The sequence below is a fragment of the Saccostrea cucullata genome, unplaced genomic scaffold, assembly GCF_032062105.1.
Source record: "Saccostrea cucullata isolate Sc308-1 unplaced genomic scaffold, CSIRO_AGI_Scuc_v1 ctg1432, whole genome shotgun sequence".
Classification (NCBI taxonomy): Eukaryota; Metazoa; Mollusca; class Bivalvia; order Ostreida; family Ostreidae; genus Saccostrea; species Saccostrea cuccullata.
In genome coordinates this window covers 299,844-320,408 of record NW_026929305.1, presented here as the reverse complement: position 1 = coordinate 320,408, position 20,565 = coordinate 299,844, and the positions used below count along the sequence as shown (strand labels likewise).

Here is a 20,565-nt window from a genome sequence, read left to right as displayed (position 1 = left end):
TTTCTTCGTGACAAAAGTGGGAAACATGATACTTCTCATTGGAAAATTTGCAGTTTTTTTTCCAAAAAATAAACCAGTCTCTGTACAGTCTTGTAGTTTATATCGGAACAGTGGCCTTCTTATGGGATGACCATCTGAATCGGCCATGTCATACCAAACAAAACATTTATTTTGAACACAATGTCTATGAAACGTTGGTAAATGGAGTTTTTGTTCTTCAGGACGCAAAACTGTTGATCAATATCTCCGTCTCTATGAAGCTGTTGTAGCGCTTCTCTTGTATGATCACCTCCAATCACCTTTATCTCTTCCACATTCGGGATTTTTAAATCGTCGATGTTACTTATATTCTTATTTCTGTCCTCTTTTAGAACACCGATCAAGGTAGTGTAATGACCATGAGCGAGTTTCAATTGCTGACATATTTTGTCTACATTGTCATGATCAAGTGTCCTTACCATGTTTCCTTTGAAAAGCGGGACCAGATTAGAGATGTGCTCTAGAACTCTAGAATCTAAACGAAAAAAAATATACATATATTGGATGATATTTGCTAGTATTACAAATTACAAAACAAAGCAAATTACTTTGCTTTGAGGGAACTTCTGATAGAAATTGGACACCTTAGAAGTAAGAGTTATATAATGTAAGTTTATATCATAATGCATGCAATTTATATTATTATATTACATATTAGATGGGGATGGCAATCAAATATAGAATTGCTGTTGGGTTAACCAGAAGATGTTCTTACTGATTAACAAGTTTATCATATTTAAATTCACATTTTCTTGATTTCTTTTCTTAAAGTCAATCTATTCGTTTACTCAAAAATACTATAAAAGGATAGAAGTAAAAACCATTCCATTTATCATCTTGAGTATTTATTAGAAAACTAAATTTTGTTTTTAAAATATTTATTTATGGGAATATGTTTTTCTAATTAATAAATTTGCAAAAAAGAAAGCTCAAGATCATTGATATATTTCCAAAGCAGATGTCACACAAGTTCATAATACATTGTTATCATATAAATTCAAACTTCTTAAAATGTAAATCTTCATTTTTAGGTCACCTTGAGTAAACTCAGGTGACCTATTGCTATCTGTTTTCGTCCGTCGTCGTCCGTCGTTTGTCGTCCGTCGTCCGTCGTGTGTTAACATTTGAACATTTTCAGCTTCTTCTCTGCAACCACTGAACCAATTTCCACCAAATTTAGCACAAAGCATCTATGGGTGAAGGGAAACAAAAATTGTGAATTTCATGATCCCTGCCCCCCTGGGGCCTGAGGGGTGGGGCCAAAACCACTAAAATTAATAAAATCTTTAAAAATCTTCTTCTTTACTCCTGGACATCAAGCAGTCAAACTGTTTGCATGATTGTAATCAGCATTCATGGCCCTGGGGTCAGGGGTTCTAGTGCTAGGGCGGGGCTAATAAGTATATAGTGAAAATGCATTATTTCTTTGGAAATCTTCTTCTCTACTCCTGGGTATTAAATAAACCAACTAAGTACATAGTTATGATGAGCAAGAGTGCCTCTACCAAAATTGTGAATTTTATGGCCCCAGGGTCAGGGGTTCTGGTGTTAGGGCGGGGCTCTATTGATTATATATAGTGAAAATACATGATTTCTTTGAAAATCTTCTTCTCTGCCCCTGGGTATTAAATATACTAACTAAGTGCATAGTTATGATGGGGATGAGTGCCTCTACCAAAATTGTGAATTTTATGGCCCCAGGGTCAGGGTTTCTGGTGTTAGGGCGGGGCTCTATTGATTATATATAGTGAAAATACATGATTTCTTTGAAAATCTTCTTCTCTGCCCCTGGGTATTAAATATACTAACTAAGTGCATAGTTATGATGAGGATGAGTGCCTCTACCAAAATTTTGAATTTTATGGCCCCAGGGTCAGGGGTTCTGGTGTTAGGGCGGGGCTCTATTGATTATATATAGTGAAAATACATGATTTCTTTGAAAATCTTCTTCTCTGCCCCTGGGTATTAAATATACTAACTAAGTGCATAGTCATAATGAGCATGAGTGCCTCTACCAAAATTGTGAATTTTATGGCCCCAGGGTCAAGGGTTCTGGTGTTGGGGGGGGGGGCTCTATTGATTATATAGTGAAAATACATGAATTCTTTGAAAATCTTCTACTCTGCTCCTAGGTATTAAATATACCAACTAAGTGCATAGTTATGATGAGCAAGAGTGCCTCAACCAAATTGTGAATTTTATGGCCCCAGGGTCAAGGGTTCTGGTGTTAGGACGGAGCTCTATAGATTATATATTAGTAAAAATACATGAATTCTTTGTAAATCATTTTCTCTGCTCCTGGGTATTAAATAAACTAACTAAGTGCGTAGTTATGATGAGCAAGAGTGCCTCAACCAAATTGTGAATTTTATGGTCCCAGGGTCAGGGTTTCTGGTGTTAGGGCAGGGCTCTATTGATTATATATTGAAAAAATACATGAATTCTTTGAAAATCTTCTTCTCTGCTCCTAGGAATTAAATAAACTAAGTACATAGTTATGATGAGCAAGAATGCCTCTTTTAAAATTATGAATTTTATGGCCACAGGGTCAGGGGTTCTGGTGTTAGGGGGGCGGGGCTCAATTGATTATATAATGAAAATACATTAAATCTTTGAAATTTTTTTTCTTTGTCTCTGGGTATAAAGCAGATGAACTACCTTTATAGTTATGATGAGCAAGGGCCCTAATCTTGCAGAATTGTGAATTTCATAGCCCCAGGGTCAGGAATGGGGGCTCTACTTATATACTGATAATGAATTTATTGTTTGAAATCTGCTCTTTTTTATTATAAAACATTTATTTATTTTCTGATATTAAGGGTGCCTTTTTGAAATTTGTGTAATGTGTGGACCTAGGGTCAGGGGTTTATGTCACAGGGTTAGGGGCACTACTGGTTAGTTGGAATGCATTTTTGTTCCCCTACCCTGCATATGGGTATTCAGTAACCAAGCTAAGCAACTGCTAAGTGTATTGTTATGATGATCAATGGTGCCTCTTTCAAAATTGTGAATGTCATATAGCATCTGGCTTAAAACATGAATCAAATTCAATAACTGGAAAATTGTTGCATAATGCTCAGGTGACCTATAAGGCCCGTGGGCCTCTTGTTTCCAGAATATCTTTTTTCTACCTTCATGGAGAGGATCTTCCAAGCCTTTTCCATTTCTGCAAAGTTTTTCTAGTCCGTCATTTTAATCAGTTGGCCAGGAAAGGGCAAACATTCCTTTCACGATGTGCAAATTACAAAACTTTGAAATTAGTAAGTTGTTTTCGTCCGCCATTTCATATTTCGTTTTTAAGATGCTTAAAGGTAGATCATCGTCGTCGTCATCGTCAGAAATCTCAGATGATAAAGATTCGGTAGTTTCAACCGGGAAACCTGCGTCGCGGAAACAACTTTCAATTGTGGTTTGTTTTGTCTCATCCCATGCCTTGTTGATCCAGTGAATTGCATCAAGAACACTGACATTTCTTGTCAATTCTGCAGCAGTTTTACATGTGTCCATTTTTGATAAGAGATGTTCCATCATACGTTTCCTATAACGAGCCTTAAACGCACGTATGATCCCGAGATCAAGAGGTTGTAACTTGGATGTCGTATTCGGTGGAAAATATTTCAGAGTTATATTGCTTAATTTTAAATCATGTGGGTGAGATGTGGCATTATCCAGAAAAAGAAGAATTTTTCTGTTTTGTCTTTTCATTTCTTTATTTACACCGAATATCCAGTCCTTAAATGTTTCCCCGGTCATCCATGATTTTTTGTTTGAGCGCCAAATAACGGGAAGTTTTGACGGGTCAAGACCGCCAAAACAACGGGGCTTGCGGGCTTTACCAATAACTAACGGTTTTAGTTTTTCTCCAGTACAACTACAACACATCAATCATGACTGTTACTCTTTCTTTAGCTAATTTCCCCCCTTGCATTCTTTCCCTTTTTCGGCAAATGTTTTATCAGGCATCGCTCTGAAAAATAAAGCGGTTTCATCACAGTTGAAAATATTTTGAGCTGAATAACCACGCACGAGATCCGGAATTCTAGACTGATATTCGTTAACACACTCAATATTGACACTTGCACTTTCACCACAGATTTTAAAAAAACCTATAGAGTATTTATTTTTCCAACTCTCGAGCCAACCGTTAGATGCTTTGAATTCATCCAGCCCAAGCTCGGCCTGGATTAACGGGCCACTTAGCGGTATATTTTTTGCCCTAGCTTGTCCAAACCATTTGAACACCAATTCATTTAATTCAAAAAACTTTGACCCAGATGTAAATCGTTTTCTCTTGGATGAAATGTTTCCTTCATATTGTTCCATTAAAAAAGTCTTACGTTTCAAAATGTCCGATACTGTGGTACGTCCAACTCCGAATTCTTTCGCAAGCTGTTCTTCTGTTGGTTTTGGAAACGACTCTGATTTTTTTATTAATTCAATTTTTTTTTCCAATCCAAAATCAATTCTTTTCCTTTTAGGAGAAGGCGACATTTCACATACCAGTTTTCTTTTCTGAGGCGTTGACGCCATTTTCGTGTAAGAATAATACCAACAAAGAAAATGGATTTGTCTTTTTTTAATTTGAGTTTTAATCAATTATTGTGTACATAAACAAAACACCTGCAAACTTCAACATGAATCACTGACTACATTCTCAGCTGACCAATTGACCAAACGGGACTTTAAAATCACAGCTGGGACCCGTAATTGGCCAGCGGCTAATTATGATATACCTACCTGGGTTTAACCAGCCGTGTAATTATGTCGGATAACACAGGTGAAACTGCAATGCAATTAATAGGCTGTGTTTACAAAGAGGTGTCGGAATTCGGAATGTACAGTGGTCGGATTGTAAAGTATTTTTCTATATAAGTTATATAAAGATTTTTTGGGGAATAAAGATTTGCGTCGGAAGTGCCAGTGTGCCGGATTGCACAGTTGTCGGATTGGACAGTGGGCACTGTACTACATTTAATAATTCCAGAAATATTGGTTGTCAAATTTGTCAAGATATATCTTTGTTGTTGTAAGCAATACTCCAGTTCTCCAAAAACAATTTAAACTTGTGAAATAGCAAGTCTTATGAACTTGATTGTTCTGTTTACATAAAGTAAGAAAGTATATTTTATTCCACTCAAAAAATTGTGTTCTGGCACGAACATTTATTGCATGTTAATGAAGTTGAATTACTTAAAGAAAATTCTGTGTTGCTTTCATGCTAGGTCACCCCATTTTGTATCACAAAGGTTTAAGACAAACTGTACTATATTATGTTGTTCATGTCCAATTACCTGGCTGCTTCTTTTTCCATGTTAGCTCATATCATAACATTATTACAATAAGGCCGAGAAATTTTGATTTTGGTAGCTGTTACATGTCATAGTTATGTTAACAGTAGGTCTCTGTGACCTATAAGTAAGATACTAGTATCTTGAAATATGGAGACTCCTGACAGGCTGAGGCCTAGTGCTGAATCCAGAAATTCTGAAATAGGGGGACCAGTTTGAGGTCAGGGAAGGGGCCCACAGCCACAATTAAAACACTCATTATCAAATATTGCGTATTTTTAGGACTCAAAAGGGAGGGGGCCAGGGGCCCCTTTTAATTCCGCCATTTGGCTCATGACTAGAACATACTAAACCTACATTCATCAAACCGGGCCTAGGGACATACAACTTAGACAAGCTCACTTTTGATCTCAGTCTCACTTTTCCACTATATATTCCTTAAGTGAGACTGGGATAAAAAGTTAGCCCGTCTAAGTTTTATGTCAACCAGGCCTAGTCAATTACTGTTTCTTACGTTGAAAGGTTTAATATTGAAAGTATCTCATCTAAAAAACAGTGAACTTTAATTAAGGCGAAGTTTACATTACAAAGATGAAATTATAATATCCCAAAAACCTCATGAATATTGGAGTATCCTTTGAAAAAAATGTTGAATTGAAAAAAAACCTACACATTATTTCTCATAATATTCTTTGCAGCAATGTATGACATATATATTTCTTTTGTGTTCTCTCATACATGAAGCCTCCGTCTAACAGTACTTTCAGTACTTTGATTTTTGTAAAGATCACCATAAAAGCTGGAATCTACTGCTCGTTTTCCATGCTGCATCCTTAACAGAATTAGTTTTACCATTGGTTCATCAATCCTTAAAATGAGGTGCAGCCCCTAGTGCAAAGTCGTTCTTTTATATGGCCAACACTATTTATCAATATTAATCCTCTGATAGACCAATTTTACTTATTAAATGTACCAAACTTGCAGCTTTGCTCAAGGGATTATAAATTATCACATGGCTGTTAAAAGAAACAATGCACACCCTAACAAAAAATACTATTGTTAACTATAGATTACTAGAGTTAACTATAGTTAACTTTAGTTATAACTTTGACACTTTGAAAAATTTGATTTACTATAGTGATAACTTTGACACTTTGAAAAACTTTGACGAAAACTTTGACATTTTGAAAAACTTTATCGAAAACTTTGAAACTGAAAAACTTTGGCGCAAACTTGGACACCTTGAAAATCTTTGGCGAAAACTTTGACACCTTGCAAATCTTTGGCGAAAACTTTGACACTTTGAAAAACTTCATCGAAAACTTTGACACTTTGAAAAACTTCATCGAAAACTTTGACACTTTGAAAAACTTTGATACTTTGAAAAACTTTGCCAAAAACTTTGATACTCCTAAAACCTTTATCGAAAACTTGGATACTTTGAAAAACTTTATCGAAAACTTGGATACTTTAGCACTTTGAAAAACTTTATCGAAAAATTTAGACACTTTGAAAAAATTATTCGAAAACTTGGATACTTTAGAAAACTTTATCAAAAACTTTGACACTTTGAAAAATTTCATCGAAAACTTTGACACTTTTAAAAACTTCATCGGAAACTTGGATACTTTGAAAAACTTTGGCAAGAACTTTGACACTTTGAAAAACTTGAGCGAAAAGTTTGACACTTTGAAAAACTTTGGCGAAAACTTGACACTTTGAAAAACTTATAAAGTTTATTATGAAGTTATATTATGAAGTCAAACTTATAACTATAGTTAACTATAGTAAACTGTAGTATTTTTTTGTTAGGGCAGCTTCTATTCAGTGCAAGGTTCATGGCAAAAGAACTATTCCATAGCAGACGTCACCCAAAGCACCAGGCTATTGAACTTCAACTATATAATACTTTCCAGAGAAATGTTATGCCTAAAGATGTTCAATTAATTGCCGGTCTAGTTGTTCTGTGTGGTGCTCCTGGAGTCGTTATTTGGGTTAATTTATTGTTCATAAAAAAAACATTGACCCTTTGTTATGCTACATTTTTTTTCTCTCGCTGGATTGAATATGTTGACAAACGTGTTGTAGCAAAAGAAACCTAAATCTCAATCTTTAGTCTGTCCCACTTAAGGGGAAGACCATTTTTCAGACCTGTTTAATCTTACGATTTCGCCGTATTTTATACGGATTTTTAGAACAAAATACGTTTCACGTTTTGATGTTGTAAAAATACGGATATCAGAAATACATTCGTTCGGAATCTCCCAGTTAGTTTTCATTATGCTCGTTACAGTAATCAGATTGATTGATTGTACTTTTTTTAACGACCCTCTCAAAAGTCTTTCAATCAAATGGAGACGCCTCCACTTGCTGGTGGATTTTTAGCTCTTCTGAGCCAATCAGTGTCAAATTTGTCACAGGCTATCCTTGGCCCAAGGGCTACCATTTATACTAAAATAAGAGTTGGGACCCTGAATCAAGGGGAGATAATCAGGATAACAAAAGAAAAAGTACAGGTTGCTAAAAAATCTTCTCCAGAACCACCAGGCAGATTTTCACCAAACTTACATACAAGGATCAGGATATGTTGAAGATTAAAAATTGTTCAAGGCATGACCCTGGGGCAAAGAGTGTGGTCTCAAGGTCACTTTAAAGTTGACCTAAATTTACAATTAATAAAAATGTTCATATTTTGCTTACTATGAGGACTAGGATCACCAAATCTTGTAAGTTGATGCATCTTAGGACTTCACATCATGTTAACTCAAAAGTAGGTCACGGTGACCTACTTTTTAAATTTTGCGGGCATTTGTTTTCAAATTGATTTAAAGGCATATTTTGGAGACTTTAAGGCCTATGATCATCAAGGATCAGTTGATGCATCTTGGGTCCTTAAACAACGTCAACTTAAAAGTAGGTCACCGTGACCTACTTTTTGAACTTTAAGACTTATCCTTTTCAAAACATTTAATCCCATTACCATGGCAACACTGTTCATCCAAATCAAAAATCGATGCATTATTTCATGTATCTTAGTGTAATCTACTTGTGTGCCAAGTTATATTGAAATCAGACCAAAACTGCAGTAGGAGAAGCGTTTAAAAGGAATTTCAAAGACATTTCTATTTTTAGTAACCATGGCAACACTGCTCATCAAAATGAAAATCTGATGCTCTATTTTATGTATCTTAGAGTAGTCTACATGTGTGCCAGGTTATATTGAAATCAGACCAAAACTGTAGAAGGAGTAGCGTTTTAAAGGAATTCAAAGACATTTCTATTTTTAGTAACCATGGCAACACCGTTCATCGAAATCGAAAACCGATGCACTATTTTATGTATCTTAGTGTAGTCTACTTGTGTGCCAAGTAATGTTGAAATCAGACCAAAACTGTAGAAGGAGTAGCGTTTTTAAGGAATTTCACAGAAAATTCTAATTTTAGTAACCATGGCAACACCGTTCATCAAAATCAAAATCCGATGCACTATTTTATGCATCTTGGTGTAGTCTACTTGTGTGCCAAGTTATAATGAAATTAGACCAAAACTATAGAAGTAGCGTTTTAAAGGAATTCACAAAAAATTCTATTTTTAGTAACCATGGCAACACCGTTCATCGAAATCAAAAACCGATGCACTATTTTATGTATCTTAGTGTAGTCTACTTGTGTGCCAAGTTATAATGAAATTAGACCAAAACTGTAGAAGTAGCGTTTTAAAGGAATTCACAGAAAATTCTATTTTTAGTAACCATGGCAACACCGTTCATCGAAATCAAAAACCGATGCACGATTTTATGTATCTTAGTGTAGTCTACTAGTGTGCCAAGTTATAATGAAATTAGACCAAAACTGTAGAAGAAGTAGCGTTTTAAAGGAATTCACAGAAAATTCTATTTTTAGTAACCATGGCAACACCGTTCATCGAAATCAAAAACCGATGCACAATTTTATGTATCTTAGTGTAGTCTACTTGTGTGCAAAGTTATATTAAAATCAAACCAAAACTGTAGGAGGAGTAGCGTTTTGAAAAATTGTTTACAGACAGACAGACAGACAGACGGACGGACGACGGACACTTTACTATCGTATAAGCTCTTCTGGTCTCTGACCAGTAGAGCTAAAAATGAGCTTAAAAGAAACAAGAGAATGGGAAAATCTACTTTTGTTTCAAAACTACCATTATTCCTCTCTAGTATAACAACATAATTTTTTAAAAACTGTTATTCTACATAATGGCTTAACAACGCTTAGCTTTGGGGATTTTGGATTTTTGCCAAATTGAGAAAATTGCCATTTTAGACCCTTTTTCTAAGCGATTTTTTAATACTTTGCACACTGATTAGAAATTCAGGAAACAGTGCATTGTATAGATGGTACATAAGTTAGTTTAAACACATTAAAATATTTATGGGACACTTAAAAATTTTTTTTTAAAAAAGCTAATGAAAAATTACCCAAAATCTGCAAAATTTCCGTATTTCAAGGAACATATGCACATTTAATTAAGTTCATATAGAAAAGAAATGTTCCTTTCTACCTGTTTTGATGTCATTTACAGTAAAATTAGTCCATATCTAGGTGAAGTGTCATGTAAAAATATTCACATCCCATTTCCAAGAGCATTAATACATGTAAATATGTTCTTAGATAGGAGAACTGTGAACACCTGCACAAAATGCCCCCCCCCCTTTCCGTAAAATTGACAATTTTGAAGTACATGTAGACTAACCAGGGCATGTTTCAAGTTTCCTGAAACTATCTCCTTAGATTGAAACTAATATGAAATAAAATTTTCCCTATCCATTCTTTATTACTATGGAAACAGGAATGCAAAATTTTTTACCATGGAGACAGGAATACCAGATTTTTAACCAAAATGGCTGCGTTTAACATAACAATATTCCCAAACTACACTTATTTACTCTTTTATAAAACATGTGTAATGAGTTAAATGTAAATGTGAACTAAATTTTTTGGCATCTTAAATTTGCATCTTTATGATGTTGCAAAATTATATTGCATTTTGTAATGCTATGTCAAATAATTGCAAAACCTTGTGGCTTTTACTTTTTCAAGATTTGGTCAAACTTGAAAAATTCTGAAATGAAACTAAAACATGCAGGACATTCATAATATTTTACTCATTTCAACTTGTTGCTTTGTATAATTATTTATTAAATTCATGGGCAACTGCAAACCACAGATACTTTGAATGAAGTCAAAAATTTACCCCCTCCCCCTTCTGATTTTTTCATTAAAACTTATGAAACACTGCTTTAAACTTGAGAAAAATTACATTGGTTAAAAAAAAATCACATCCTCTTGGGTAAGTTATCTTGGATTTAAACATAAATATCCAACAATGGAAAACTTTAAACATAGTGTTTGGCATATAATTGATAATTAGGTATGCAATGGATCTTTTGTATTCTGTAAAGTCAGTTGAAACAATCCCCCCATGAGACACTCTCCCCTACAAGTATCATTTTAAGGAAGTTCTTCCTTTTATTTTACTAGGTTCCTGCCAACATCTCATCACACCAACTATATCAACCTCCTTTTCTTTTTTTCACATGTAAATATAAATTCTGAAAACAAGAGAACTTTTTGCTTTTTTCTTTTTTATATATGCAACATTTAGAGTACATTTATTCTCAGCTACGGTACATATCATTAGATTTACATGACAAATTCTACTGTTTCTGCTGCTCTGAAAATCTTGACTCTGATTTTTCAATTTTAGAGTTTTAGTTGGTCAGGCATGTACCAGTAATGACCTACATTGACATACGCAAGTAACAATGATAATTAGTTAATGAGAATTATGCTGAGTTGAGTTTTTTTTTTGGCAAGGTACAGAATAAAGCTTGATAAGTTCTAAAACATATTGTTATACAACATAAGATTTGAGGATGCCATCACATAATATGATAAACATGTTCCTATTATATTTGAACTTTGACGTCTCAAACACTGATATCTTGAAGACAGTGGGTACAAGTATGTTGAAGTAGGTTGGAATTCAGCTTTCACTTGCCTGGTTTCAAACCTAAAATATGGCATCCCTTCTCAACCTGCAATGGTAAATAATTCCTGCACTTTCCAATATACTAGTACACCGATTTCAAGCTAATTTAATGTGTATGTATACAATCCTTTAGAAAGTTGTTTTCTTTATTCTAGTATAATAATTCTTCTGTTACTGGACAGGTATTAAATTTTGTTTAAAAAAAAAAGAAACTAGTGCTAATTGTAACGGGAACCGTTACAGATGTTCCCCAAACGCTCCCCAACTCCCTTTCGGTGCCATATTCCCTGTAAGTTTCATTAAATAAGACAAACTCTGTGCATTTTTGACTTTAACAACGTTTTTCTAGAAGGATACTAATTATATTCAATTTTTAGCATTGCACCCAAGCGCATGTGAATGCATGTGCGTTATGACCATATCATCTTGTCTTTCAAGAGTATTTTAAAATATACTCGTTTCAAATGCACGCACGTGCGTGCACGTGCATGATGATCATACCTTTTTGTAGGAGTCCCTTACATCTATCTATGTTCTAAATCCCATCCTGTTTGGTTGAAAAACAAGGGAGTTATAGCCATTTAAAGTTTCAGCCAATCAGATTGCAGCACACGTGCATGCGCGTAATTTCATGATTTTTTTAATATCATTTTGTAGGATATCCTAATGCATGACTATATTTTAAATTTCAAAGAATTTCGTCAAAAAAACAAAGGAGAAATAGCAATTTAAAGTTTCAGCCAATCAAATTGCAGCTCACGTGCATGCGCGTGATTTCATGATATTTTTTTTCTACATCATTTTGTAGGATATCCCAATGCATGACCATTTTGGTGTCCTATTTCTTGTGCGGTTTATTAGATAAGGCAATGAAGAATGTTTGCATTTTAAGACATTCCATCTATTGTACAGTGTATCTCCAGTGTACCAGATGAGAGCCATTTTAAATAAATAAAAATGACCCCCACTCCGACGTACCGGTAGAGAATCATTTTGATAATAATAAAAAAGGCCCCCACTCCGGCGTACCGGGTGAGAGCTATTTTGAATAAATAAAAAAAGCCCCCACTCCGGCGTACCGGGTGAGAGCTATTTTGAATAGATAAAAAAAAAAGCCCCCACTCCGGCGTACCGGGTGAGAGCTATTTTGAATAAATAAAAAAAGCCCCCACTCCGGCGTACCGGGTGAGAGCTATTTCGAATAAATAAAAAAAAAAAAAACCCACTCCGGCGTACCGGGTGAGAGCTATTTTGAATAAATAAAAAAAGCCCCCACTCCGGCGTACCGGGTGAGAGCTATTTTGAATAAATAAAAAAAGCCCCCACTCCGGCGTACCGGGTGAGAGCTATTTCGAATAAATAAAAAAAGCCCCCACTCCGGCGTACCGTGTGAGAGCCATTTTTAATGACAAAGTCCCTGTTTTGCTCTTGAAGACCCGAAATAAGTGTCGGATTATTAAGTATAATAGGAGGTGCACAACGGCATTATGTAATAAAGAATCTGTGAAATTATCATAAAATTTTATTCAGTGGTGTAGGAGGAGTTGCGGATAAGAGATGAGTAACCATCCATGTTATAGAAAAAGGCAGTGTCAATGTTTTGCTGTAGAAAATTCAAAATATGTGTCCGATCAAAAAGTAAAATATGAGGTGCACAATTACACTATATAACAAAGATTTTGTGAAAGTCTCATTTTTGTTTAAGATATCCATTCAGTGGTAACTGTAAAGAGGAGTTGCAGAAAAGAGATGGGTACCCGAAAGCGTAACAGACGAATGGACATTTCGATTTCTATATATCCTCGCACTTTTCTAGCGGGGGTATAATAAATAAAAAAAAAAGCCCTCATCTCGGCGTACCGGATGAGAGCCATGTATTTTCCTAATTAATTTTTTTGTAGCTTGCACCTAAAATTTAATTATTTCCTCAGAAAGTATTCAAAGTGTGGTTGAATCTTTTTTCTTATTTGAAGACAAAATCGAGTTGGAGATATTTGATAGAGTGGAGATGCTAAGAACACTGTTTCGCCCTGTAAGGGCTCGTCAGGTCGCCTGGCAGACGACGACAGTGTTTTTTTTTTTTTTTCTTTTTTTTTTTTTTTTTTTTTTTTTTTTTTCTTTTTTTCTTTTTTTTTTTACAATAATATATACAAGTACATTAAAATATACACCTACACATGTTAGTCTTTCTCAACATTCGGTTAAATGGACATGATAGGATTGATTGTGAATAAATTATACACATAGCATGTTTATATCGATTTACAATAGAATATTAGAGACATCATCTTTACGACTTGACTTAAATTTATCAAAATGAAAAAAAAACAACATATTTACAGCATTGCAATGGACAATTGTTTTAGATTTAATTTACAATGTACATTAATTTATATCGTTCACTCAAATGCATATTCAGTCAAAGTGATTATGTTTTACATTCAATGTAGATAACATCGTGAAAACTATAATAAATGGGTTTCACAGTCACTCTTGGAAGCTCATCAAAACCTTTTACTAGAGCCAGATCGAGGCATGTCCCAGACTCTGTTGTTGGTGATTTTACAAGCTGTTGGTAACCATATTTGGTAAATATTTCCTGCAAACACGGTGCTGTGTTGAGCGCGTTATCATTAAAATCCCCAAGAATGATAACTGGTGAAGATATGTCTGCAGCGATCCGGAGAAGAAGACTCTCTAGGCGCTCTTTAAATTTGGTTAAAGAGTATATTGGAGGGCGGTAGATAACCAGCACTGCTACACTGATTGGTTTCTTTATCATTACCGCTACGCACTCCAAATTTGCAGTACGGGTATCGTATAATGTACTTTCCACGTCTCTTGTAAATATTGCAACACCTCCTCTTTCCATTGTCGCAAATTGTCGAAATGTCTGGTCAGCAGAAGAGTAGGCTTCTTTTCGAGGCATTGAATATACCATCGAGTTTGGTAAGATTGATTTTGGGATATAGTCATCTTTTTTCAACCAGGTTTCGGTGAAACATATCACGTGTGCATCATTAAGAATCTGTGCGCTTTCAATGTCCCTTTTGTGGATAATAAGGCCTTCTGTATTGTGTAAAGCTATCTTTAACGAGTTACTTTCAATGTTTGGATCGTTCGGGGGGAGAAAGTCTGGCATATTTTCCAAAGCTTTTTTGATATCTTCAGAGGCAAATATGCTATTCATATCAAAGTTTATTATGCGTAATCCTTCAAGGGCAGTTGCTCTGCTTAGTGCAACATATGCCATGCCAGGCTGAAATACTCTGTTAAGTGAAACAATTACACGATTGGAAGTCATTCCTTGTACTTTGTGTATTGTTGCAGCCCAGCCAAGCTTGAGAGGAAATTGCCTTCTAACTGCATTTTTACCAGCAAGAGAATCTTCAAATAGTGTGATTCTGACTGCACCTTCTGATCCTGGTATGTCTGAGACTGCTTTGGATTTTGCTTTTCTTCCTATTGTGTTGTTGTCAAATTTAACGTAAACAGCTCTAACATTATTTTCCTGAGGTTGGTCTATAGCAGTAATAGTTCCAAATGCGCCATTCACAAGACCGTCTTCGGTGTCGATATTTCGAGTTAACATCACCCTTGCATTCAGTCCTAATTTTAGTACTTCTGGGAGGTCTTCTTGTGATGAGGAGCTGTAAGGTTGGTACCTTAAGACCAAGTTTCCAGTTACACTACTCCTTGTATAGTCCTTTGCTGTGGATAAAATACAAGGATGACAAATTGCATCGACCATAGCCTCATTATGCGTTGCAACATCTTTATTCAGAGAATAAATGTGAAGAGCATCTTGCATATTCTTAGGTGCCAAATCACATGATACAGATTGCAGCATTTCAATATCTTGTTGAAGTAACGGTTCTCCTCGACCTCGAATTCGTAAACGATTCAACATCTCTGCAAATTTAGCATCGTCTTTCTGGCGCATAATCTCAGTCAACGTAGCTTTAGAGAACAAGGGGTTCCAAAGATCCACCATAACAGACTCCTTAACTTTATAGAGTGGTGATGCTTTCACTGGTGGCAGTTGGTAGAAATCTCCAAAGGCCAATACTGCAACATTCCCAAAAACTTTCTTTGACTGCTTAATTTGAGTTAATCTGCCGTGGACATAGGTGAGAAGTTTATGGTCCACCATTGATATTTCATCAATAATGATGAGTTTCAAATTTTCATACTTTGCTCTTAATGTGTTTAAAATATTTTCTCCCAAAGGTGTATAAGGAAGTTTAATGTTCTTGCTGATACCAAATGCCGAATGGAGAGTCATGCCCCCAATGTTGAAAGCAGCTGTACCTGTTGGAGCTGCTATAAGAGTTGTCGCTGAATCGGGGTTTTCTACTGTTTTAGATAGAATTCTGTTTGTCTCATGGTAAATACATTTAATAAGATGTGATTTTCCTGTGCCAGCACCTCCAGTTACAAATACATGTAGAGGCTCGGGATGCTGATTCCATGAAACTTTTAGAACCCATTCTCTAACTTGATAGAATATTCTTTGTTGCTTTTCGTTCATGTTTCTCAGCGAATCTTGGATTTCTTTTTGGGAGAGTTTTGGCCTCTGATATTGTGTAACACATTTAGTCATACTTTTCTCTTTTTCTGAAGATGCCAAAAGTTCAATATCAGGTGAAATTTCTTCTTCGTTCTCTTTTTCTTGAGTAAGCTGCTTGTTTTCCTCTTGAATGTTCAGTCTCTCTGCCTCACACTCTGGGGCAACTGCTGACCAGGCATCTTCTCCAATACGGCCCTCTTGAACATCTTCCCAAGCTCGTTCCAGGTCCTGTACATCTTTCTCGAAGAGACCTCTGTTTTGATTAACAATATCTAATACATTTTTGTCCCCAACTTTTGCATGCTGAATATATTCTTCTAAGTCTTTAGACGCTAAGTCTATTGGTCTTCTGTGAGGCAAGTATAGTTGTAACAGAGACAAGTAGAAGTCGTTTGGATTTTTAAGACGATTGAATCTTGGGTACCGAATAATAGCCTCTTTTCCCTCCATTCTTCTTTTAATATATCCTAATCCTTTCTGGAGTTCATGAATTGAGGAAATGTCTTTATTCTTTTTGGATGCCTTTGGAGGTCTTGATTTTGGATAGAAGCAATAGTTGGAACAGAACTCTGCTAGACATTGGTCATCAAAGTCTTCTGTATCAGGGCGAGAGTAATACTTATCCATGATAGATGGCATCCATATATCCTCGCTGCTTCCTTCTTTTGAATGAAGAGCACTCAAAGGAAGACTCATTCTAAAAGCATCATTTCCTGTAGGGATAAAAAGAACCTGTCTTGAACATTCTTTCAGATGCATACTGCAAATTCTGTATACTGCTTCTTGGGCCGACACCTCTCTGTTTTGTATATAAACGTGTGATATTTGTTTCATTGCCGAAGCTGCGTCTTTATTTCCCTCCCTAGCTTCTTTTTGTGCATCTGCTAGCAGTTCTCCGATTTCTGCTTCTGCTTTGCTGATGTAAGATAGAATGTAAGCTACGCATGAGTACGGGTCCATAATATATTGTATATCCATGTTGGCGTTCCAGGCTCTGAGTAGGGTTTGATTGTAATTATTTACCCAAGTGTCAGATAGACCTCTTTTGTGATATATGCAGTTTCTTTTGGTGATAGTTTTCAAACTGTCTACAAATGCTGAGTAGGAGACGTTGCATGACTGTAGGATGTTATCTATTGTTGATTCTTCTACATTCTCTGTAGAGCTAATGATACTCCATACATCTTTTACTATTTGTTTTGGTGATCTTTGATTTGCTGCTTTGCACATTTTGTTTATTTCCTCTATAGTTGGCATATCTGATCCTCCCTCTTTAAATTTTGTTGTATCTTTGTCGTCAGGCACTTTTGCGATAAAACTCTCCAAAATGGGAGGTCTTGGGAAGTTGAATCTGCATGTTGTAGAATGTTTCTTACATGACTTTGTATGTGATTTATTGTGCATTTGAACTGCTTTTACAATGTCATTAAGATCGGGATCTTTTTCAGGATCAGGCAGAGAACAGGTGATGTATTTATCGACAAACGAGCAAATTTCTTTGTCTGTGTTTTTGCCTAGTCTTGGAGCGTTCTTTACCCACAACAAACAGTGTATGTGTGGGGAACCACGCTGTTGGAACTCTGTTCTATAGAAAAAGTCAGTGACTTCTCCAACTGGTTGCGCAGGAGACATGATGAGATCGGTAAAAAGTCTTTGTACCCGATGATTAAATAGTCTTGCACACATAACTGGATTTTCTCTAATAAGTTGACATTTCTCTGTCCATTCAATATCTTGTATAGGTCGAATATCATTTTTGTTCTTAAGTGCATCAATTGTCTCTTCCCAACGCGTTTCACCTGCAGAGAAAGTCACAAACCATGTTGGTATTCCTAGTTGACGAATCATTGCATATAGATCCTTCATGGTCCTTTGCCAGTATGGTGGCGAGCCTCTTACGGGTTGTAGAAAGCGAAATCCAGCGTCTGTCTTTAATATCTGTTGTAAGTTTTCTGAATTAGTAAGCATTGAGGCTGTTATTTTTTTCCCATCATCTGTTTTTGCCTTTCCTTTTCGCAGAGCAATAGATAAGTTTGATTTTATGTTACTCATCTCTATCATAAACTGTGCGAAGAAAATAAATTTATTGTCTTTTGCAAAACGTGTGTCAGCACAAAACAGGCGTGAGTTAAAGTATTTTGAGGGTGAAAGTTTTATTTTTCTTTCTTCTGAAAACCCGTATTTTCCATTTGGAAGAAGGGCTGGAAATGCCATTGCCTCTGCCCCCTTTTCTTGAAAAATACTTTGTGGCGTTTGCCCTTCACCAGGTGCTACACAGAAAATTTTGTTATCTGTGTCAAGAAATTCCTGTCCTAGATCAAGAGGTTCTGAGCACGTTTCTATTGGATGAATTTGTGCATCTTTATCTTGTGAATCACTTTCTGCACTTTCTGAGTCTGCACTTTGTGTATCGTGAGGGTTTTCATCATCTGAGCTCTCTTGCATATTCTCCTCCCGTACTAAGTCCGAATCATTGTTTGTGTCAAACCAATTGTCGTTTAAGGTAATTTGAGAGTACCAACAGTTATTTTCCACAAGGTATTTGACAGCCTCTATGACTTTTGTAGGACGTATCCACTCATACTGTTGATATCCTTTGTATGATAGTTTTCGTTTCAGTTTCACTTTAATCATCTGGGCACCTTCTATGCTTCTAGGGAGTGAAGACGTTACACTGTTAATATTGGAAGGTACATTCACAACTTGGCCTTTCACACCCCGTTGTCCACCACGGGGTAGTGATAAAATTTTCATGAATGGAATACGAAGTGCGACTAGTTGCCTTTCTAGACTGTTCAGGCTACTCAGTTCCTCCGGCATTGGATTGAGATGCAATCCATTGGCAAGAGCTTGAGGGGGCATGTTGCCACAGCTCAAATGTTTGTCACAGGTTATGCATATCCATTCTTTCGAGTCGCACACAAAGTTTCCTATCAAACATTTCTTAGCATTTTCTGCATATTTGCTTTCTATATATTTAGATTTATTGCACAACTTAACTTGTTCTTTAAACAATATTCGTGCACATACTGTACAGGTGTATTTCGGAGTTTTTCCTATATTTCTCAGAAATGTCTGCAAGGCTTTGTCTAAGGATTTTCTTCTTAGTCGGACAGTTTCTTTTTTCTTACGTTTTATACTCCTATCGCTGTGATATTGATGAGAGAGATACTTCTTCAGCTTGTATCGAAATAATGGTCTTGATGCGTATCTTTTCAAGGACGAAGCTCTGACACATTGTCTGAAATCTGCGTTTACTTTATATTTCATTTTGGAGTATGACTTCACATGCTGCTTAAAGTCTTTGTCTTCATTGTATTTTTGTTTAGAATAGTTTTTCACATTTTTAGACGACTCTTTAACACTTTGACGAAAGTCTGGATTGGCTTTGTACTTTTTCTTAGACGACTGTTTAACACTTTGACGAAAGTCTGGATTGGTCTTGTACTTCTTCTTAGACGACTGTTTAACACTTTGACGAAAGTCTGGATTGGTCTTGTACTTTTTCTTAGACGAGTGTTTAACACTTTGACGAAAGCCTGGATTGGTCTTGTACTTCTTCTTGGATGACTCTTTCACACTTTGGCGAAAGCCTGTATTGGTCTTGTACTTCTTTTTAGATGCAGTTTTCATTTTGTTCTGATAGGTATAGTCCTCAATGTACCGTTTTCTTGCAATTTTTTGAATTGATTGCCTAAACACTGCGTTTGACAGGTATCTCATTCGTGATAACATGAGTTTAAGGTTTCTATATGTGCTTGATGTTTCATAATGGTGCTTCACACGTTGTTTTTGTTTACGTCTAAACGCAGTGTTAGAGTTGTACTTCTTCTTTTGTCTTTCATTGTTTGTCTTCCTGATATATTCTCTGCTTTTAACATCACTATGGTATTTAACTTTCATTTTAAGTTTCTTTGCTTCACGCGCAGAAGAGTCACTAGCATACTTTGTTCTTTTGCGATTCCTTTCATTTTCCCTATTTGAAAAATAACGTTCTTGGTTTTTCAGATTCTTTGAATTTTGTTTAGCGACTTCGAGAACGACTTCGTAATGATTCAAATTATGATGATACAAGTAAATACCCAAAGTGTTTGCAGGTTCAGGTGGGCTGTGTCGTAACCATTTCCATTGCCATCCATATTTGGTATAGACGTAAATTTCTGTATTTAACATGTAAGCAGCTGCAAAAATTTCTGTCTCTGACGCCCAAGTACCTATCACTCTCATTGATGAATCATTTAAATATTTTTTTCCATCTCCTTGACAGGTGTTTGGTAAAAATTCTTGCAAGTCTGCAGAGTGAGTAGAAATAAAATCACACACATTTGCCCTTATTTGGCTGTGAAACTTCTCTGTTCCAGTTAGGATAAATGATAGTGCATTGAAGAAACAGTTACCATTCGGAGAAGTTGGTTGAAGCTTAGAGGGGTGTCCTAGCTTTGTAGAAGACGTATTATCATAAAGATGATGATCATTTTGTAAAGTCAATTTTTGTTCCTCTCTTTTTTGAGCAGCCCATGATTTAGTAATTGGACTATACGTAAGAGTTCGTGGTTTTTCCTCCCGTTTTCTCCTTTTCCTATATCTTTCTTTGGCTTTTTTCTCTCGACCACTAAATGTTCGTTTCCTTTTGGACAT

General features: G+C 35.8%; 1 protein-coding gene across 1 annotated transcript; it reads right to left on the bottom strand.

Annotated features, from left to right (window-relative positions):
- Nucleotides 1-13,785: 13,785 nt before the first annotated feature.
- Nucleotides 13,786-20,565, bottom strand: LOC134280394 (uncharacterized). Its single transcript, XM_062762803.1, has one exon. It carries the CDS (start codon nt 20,563-20,565, stop codon nt 13,786-13,788), a length of 6,780 nt encoding a protein of 2,259 aa, XP_062618787.1.

Excerpts from the sequence above, each read along its gene's own strand:
- LOC134280394 (XM_062762803.1), bottom strand. The coding sequence starts at position 20,565 with ATGTCCAAAAGGAAACGAACATTTAGTGGTCGAGAGAAAAAAGCCAAA.